Source organism: Nothoprocta perdicaria, unplaced genomic scaffold (assembly GCF_003342845.1).
Source record: "Nothoprocta perdicaria isolate Ctin4 unplaced genomic scaffold, notPer1 scaffold_800, whole genome shotgun sequence".
NCBI classification, from domain to species: Eukaryota; Metazoa; Chordata; class Aves; order Tinamiformes; family Tinamidae; genus Nothoprocta; species Nothoprocta perdicaria.
The window spans coordinates 9,681-15,362 of NW_020456089.1; the positions used below are offsets into that span (position 1 = coordinate 9,681).

Sequence of the window (5,682 nt, forward strand, 5' to 3'; positions counted from 1 at the left end):
CCTTCCAACCATGATGGGGTTGGACTGGATGATCTCCAGAGGTCCCTCCCAACCATGATGGGGTTGGACTGGATGATCTCTAGAGGTCCCTCCCAACCATGATGGGGTTGGACTGGATGATCTCTAGAGGTCCCTTCCAACCATGATGGGTTGGACTGGATGATCTCTAGAGGTTCCTCCCAACCATGATGGGGTTGGACTGGATGGTCCAACCACCCTTGACCATTCTGGGCTTCTGTGACCCTGGAGGTCCCCCGGGGCCGCCCACCCCCGTCATTGACCACCCCCACCCCTTCCCAGGGATATTCTACGGCTTCAAGGGGCTCCTGCTGCTGCTGGGCATCTTCCTGGCCTATGAGACCAAGAGCGTCTCCACGGAGAAGATCAACGACCACCGCGCCGTGGGCATGGCCATCTACAACGTGGCGGTACGGGCCGGGCAGGGTCAACCGGCGCCCAAGCAACAACCGCCCGGCCGGTGTTGACCCCGCGCCGCGCGTCCCGCCCGGTGCAGGTCCTGTGCCTCATCACGGCGCCCGTCACCATGATCCTCAGCAGCCAGCAGGACGCGGCCTTCGCCTTCGCCTCGCTCGCCGTCGTCTTCTCCTCCTACATCACCCTCGTGGTCCTCTTCGTGCCCAAGGTACCGGGCTCGGCGCCTGTCGCTCCGCCTGACGGGCGCGGGCGAGGCGGGCTCCGACAGGCGGCAGAGGGAGGACGGGTGTTGGGGTGCTCTGGGGGTGACACGGAGCTGTACAAGCCCTGTCTCCAGGTGTAGCGTCGGGGTGTTGGCTCCAACAGGCGGTGGAGGACATCACCAGGTGTTGGTGTGCTCCAGGGGTGACACAGGGCTGTACAAGTGAGGTGTCCGGGTGTAGCGTCGGGGTGTTGGCTCCAACAGGCGGCAGAGGACATGGCCGGGTGTTGGTGTGCTCCAGGGGTGACATGGGGCTGTACAAGCTCCGTCTCCAGGTGTAGCGTCACGGTGTTGGCTCTGACAAGCAGAAGACAAAGCCTGGATGTAGAAGGGCTGTAGAAGCGCAGTGTCCAGGTGTAGCGTCAGGCTGTTGGCTCCAACAGGCGGCAGAGGACATGGCCAGGTGTTGGTGTGCTCCAGGTGTAGACATCGAGCTGTAGAAGCACAGTGTCCGGGTGTAGCGTCGGGGTGCCGGCTCCGACAGGCGGCAGAGGCTGTAGCCGGCTGTGGGAGCGGGGCGGGGGTTGTTCCCGCCGGCTGTTCCCGCAGATGCGGCGCCTCATCACCCGCGGCGAGTGGCAGTCGGAGCAGCAGGACACCATGAAGACCGGCTCGTCCACCAACAACAACGAGGAGGAGAAGTCCCGCCTGTTGGAGAAGGAGAACCGGGAGCTGGAGAAGATCATCGCCGAGGTGAGGGGTGACGCCCGCACAGCCGGAAGACAGGCGGTGGGGCGGAGCTGTTGGCACCGGCGCCAACACCCCAACAAGGGGGTAGTCCCATTGCTCGGCTGGCAACCCCTGTGGGAGGGTGTCAGGCGGCGGGTGTCAGGCGGTGGGTACAGGTGGGGGGTACAGGCGCACCAACACCCCAACAAGGGGGTAGTCCCATTGCTTGGCTGGTAACCCCCGTGGGAGGGTGTCAGGCGGCAGGTGTCAGGCGGTGGGTACAGGTGGGGGGTACAGGTGCACCAACACCCCAACAAGGGGGTAGTCCCATTGCTTGGCTGGTAACCCCCGTGGGAGGGTGTCAGGTTGCGGGTACAGGTGGCGGGTACAGGCGCACCAACACCCCAACAAGGGGGGTAGTCCCATTGCTCGGCCGGCAACCCCCGTGGGAAGGTGTCAGGTGGTGGGTACAGGCGGTGGGTACAGGCACATCAGCACCAACACCCCAACAAGGGGGTAGTCCCATTGCTTGGCTGGTAACCCCCGTGGGAGGGTGTCAGGCGGCAGGTGTCAGGCGGTGGGTACAGGTGGGGGGTACAGGCGCACCAACACCCCAACAAGGGGGTAGTCCCATTGCTTGGCTGGTAACCCCCGTGGGAGGGTGTCAGGTTGCGGGTACAGGTGGCGGGTACAGGCGCACCAACACCCCAACAAGGGGGGTAGTCCCATTGCTCGGTCAGCAACCCCCTGTGGGAGTGTTGTGGGTGTCAGGCGGCAGGTACAGGTGGCAGGTACAGGCGGACCAGCGCCAACACCCCAACAAGGGGGGTAGTCCCATTGCTCGGCCGGCAAGGCCCGCGGGAGGGTGTCAGGCGGCGGCTACAGGCGCACCAACACCCCAACAAGGGGGGTAGTCCCATTGCTCGGCCGGCAAGGCCCGCGGGAGGGTGTCAGGCGGCGGCTACAGGCGGCCTCCCGGCGGTTCCCTACAGAAGGAGGAGCGGGTGTCGGAGCTGCGGCAACAGCTGCAGGAGCGGCAGCAGGTGCGGGCGCGCCGGCGGTCCTCCAACACCGCGCGGGACGGTGACAACCACTTCTACCAGCCCAGCCTCCCGCTGGTGCGCTGCCTCGTCTCCGAACAGGCGGACAAGCTGGGCCGCAGCAACTGCGACGGCAGCCGCGTCCACCTGCTCTACAAGTGAGGGGCCGGGGGTAGGCGTCAGCCGCCTCCGCCTGTTGGCGGGGCGGGTGGAAAGGGCTGTTCCTTAAGGTCAGCACGGCTGAAGGTGGGTGGGCTGTATTAACAGGGAAAGTACCCCCCCCAACCCCTCTCCTGTCCCCCCGCGCCGACTGTAACAGTCGGACGGCCCGGAAAACGGGACTACCCCCTTCCCAACCCCGCGTCCCGCCCCAACCCGCCCCGCTACACGCACACGACTCCCCTGCGTCACCGCGCGCTGTTGCGCACAGCCGGAGCCGGGCTCCCGGTACACGCGGCGCGGGTGTAGCAGGCGGCCGCGCTCAGTCAATCCCCTGTACAGTGTCATTGTAGCCTAGGAGCGAGTCCGCCTGTTGATGCGGTTGACGGTGGGGGGGAGCAGGGCCGAGTACAATGGGGAGGGGCAGCTGGCTGTGTCACAAGCGGCCAGCGGTGCCGCCTGTAAGTTACTGTCAGGCTGTAGCATACCACTGAGTCTAGTTGCTTAGTCAGACTGTAGTGCACAATTTTCTCTGGTTACTTGTACGTACAATCAAACCTTATTGCACACTGGGGTCGGGTTGCTGTAATGGACCGGCTGGGGCCGGTTGTTCGTACAGCCGGGGCTGCTTGCTGGGTGTTGTCCGCCTGTCGCTAACACCCAGCCCCACAGAGGGGCGGGCACAGGCGGAGGGGCGGTGGTTGGCTCCGGCGAGCTGTATTACAGTCGGTGGACGTACCGCTCCGTCCGCCGAGATTACTGTCCCGAACGCACCGACTGTTGTACGCGTCAGGCGGCGGAGGTCTCGTCTTTTGTATGTACAGTTGCACTTTAGCGAACAACCGGACTCTGGTTCTTCTCACGGCTCTGTCATCTCGTTCAACCATCAAGCGAACAACCCCCCCACCCAACAACACCCGCCGGGGTGGCGGTTGCCCTCGGTACCGCCGAAACGCTGGACGGTTGTAGCCACGGCACAACCTCCCTCCCCCAGCGTGAGGGTTGTGCTTTGGGGTGACAGCGAGGCCAAGAAAAGGGCCCGGAGCTACAACCGTCCCCAAGGGTTGTACGAGGGTACGGCGGGTGTCAGGCGGTACACCCCCAAAGCACACCCCAACAGCGTCACCGCGCCAGGCTCCGGACTGCATCAGGGCCGCCTGTGATAGGGGTCGGCGGCGGCTGTACCAGGCACCACCGCAGCAGATGGGGTGTTGGGATGGGGTGTTGGGGACCCCCCGCAAACACAACCGGAGGGAGGAAAGTCACCCCACACACCCCAACAAACACCCTCAAACGCAGCGGCTGTAGGAGCCCCTGGCACTCCGAAACAGTCGGCAGGAGGGAGTCAGTCGGCGCGCGGGGGGACACTGGGGTGGTCTACAAAGAAGACGTCACCGTGGCGGCGGTTGTCCCCCCTCCGGGTTGAGCGTCACCGTGGGCGCCTGTCCCGCGGCGGGGACGACTGTAGCGCACGGAACGGGGACCGCGGGCCGGCGGCAGAGGGGACAACCGGCGGCAGAGGGGACAACCGGCGGCAGAGGGGACAACCGGGCGCGCACAGGCGGCAGGAGGTGTGACCACAACCTGGCGCCTCGAAGAACTGGGTGTAGTGGGTGAAGCAGATAACAGTCGGACGCCAGGGTGTCCCAGGGACACCGGCGGTGGCCGCCTGACAGACGACACAGTCGGACGCCGGGGTGTCCTAGGCCTGTATGGGGCCACCGGGAACCTCCCCCGGATCCCATCAGGATTTTCCCACAGTTGGGAAGTTCTCCCAGATCCCACCGGGATCTCCCACATCCAGGAAGCTCCCCTGGATCCCACTGGGATCTCCCAGAGCCGGGAAGCCCCCCTGGATCCCATCGGCATTTCCCAAAGCCGGGAAGTTCTCCTGGATCCCACTAGGATCTCCCACACCCGGGAAGCTCCCCTGGATCCCACTGGAATCTCCCCAACCCGGGAAGCTCCCCTGGATCCCATCGGCATTTCCCAAAGCCGGGAAGTTCTCCCGGATCCCACCAGGATCTCCCACAGCCGGGAAGCTCTCGGCACCCAGGAAGGAGATTCCCGGTCACCCTTAGGAGCCCTCGGGGTGAATCGGGGACAACCACCCCACGGGCAGGGACCCGCTTCCCAATCTGGAGGCGGGAACGTCCGCAGGGAAGGAGGACTGAACTTTATTGGCGCCGTCGCGGTGTTGTCTAGCGGTTGGACTTGGCCACGCGCTCCAGCTCGTCCTTCTTCTTGATGGCGTAGGAGTTGGAGGAGCCCTGCGGGGGGGGGGGACAGGCGGCGTGTCACCCCAAGGACCCCCCCAGGGACCCCCGGGACCCCCAAGGGACCCATTAGGTCCCCGGGGACCTGTCACCAGCTTTGGGGACCCCCAAGGACCCCCTTCAAGGGACCCCAAGGGATCCCCAGGGACCTCCTCAAGGGACCCATTAGGTCCCTGGGGACCTGTCACCACCCCTGGGGACCCCCAAGGGACCCCATCTAGCCCCTGGGAACCCATCACTACCCCTTGGGAACCCCGGGGACCCCCTCAAGGGACCCCCAGGGAGCCCAAGGGACCCATCTAACCCCTGGGGACCTGTCACCAGCTCTGGGGACCCCCAAGGGGCCCATTTGACCCCTGGGGACCCRTCACTACCTCTTGGGACCCCCAAGGACCCCCTCAAGGGACCCCCAGGGAGCCCAAGGGACCCACCTAACCCCTGGGGACCTGTCACCAGCTCTGGGGACCCCCAAGGGGCCCATTTGACCCCCGGGGACCCCTCGCCCCCCTTGCAGCACCCTGGGGGACCCTCGCCAGCCTAAGAACCCCCCTGCACCTCCACGGGACCTCCAAGGTCCTTCACGGCCGGGGGCTCCCGCGCCTCGAGGGCCCCCCATGTCCCAGCGTGTCCCCTCCCGATGCCGCCGCCGCGTCCCCGGGACCCCCCGCGTCCCCCCGGGACCCCCCGCGTCCCCCCGGGCCCCCCCCGCGTCCCCCCGGGACCCCCCGCGTCACCTTGGCCGCGTTGATGAGCTCGTCGGCCAGGCACTCGGCGATGGTCTTGATGTTGCGGAAAGCGGCCTCGCGCGCGCCCGTGCACAGCAGCCAGATGGCCTGGGGGG

At 66.1% G+C, this 5,682-nt stretch overlaps 1 protein-coding gene and 1 long non-coding RNA gene across 2 annotated transcripts in view; one reads left to right on the top strand and one right to left on the bottom strand.

Annotated features, from left to right (window-relative positions):
- Positions 1–3,359, top strand: part of GABBR1 (gamma-aminobutyric acid type B receptor subunit 1) — an 11,191-nt gene extending 7,832 nt beyond the window's left edge. The window contains exons 15-18 of the mRNA XM_026051942.1: positions 301–428; positions 515–643; positions 1,247–1,390; positions 2,359–3,359. Coding sequence (XP_025907727.1) covers positions 301–428; positions 515–643; positions 1,247–1,390; positions 2,359–2,568 — 611 coding nt within the window. The 3' untranslated portion in view covers positions 2,569–3,359. The remainder of the gene's footprint in view (positions 1–300; positions 429–514; positions 644–1,246; positions 1,391–2,358) is intronic.
- A 1,363-nt stretch (positions 3,360–4,722) lies between these two features.
- On the bottom strand, positions 4,723–5,672 carry LOC112958132. Its single transcript, XR_003251353.1, has 2 exons — positions 5,576–5,672; positions 4,723–4,835 (listed from the first exon to the last, which is right to left on the bottom strand). It is a non-coding gene; the product is annotated as an uncharacterized LOC112958132 (long non-coding RNA).
- Positions 5,673–5,682: the final 10 nt, after the last annotated feature.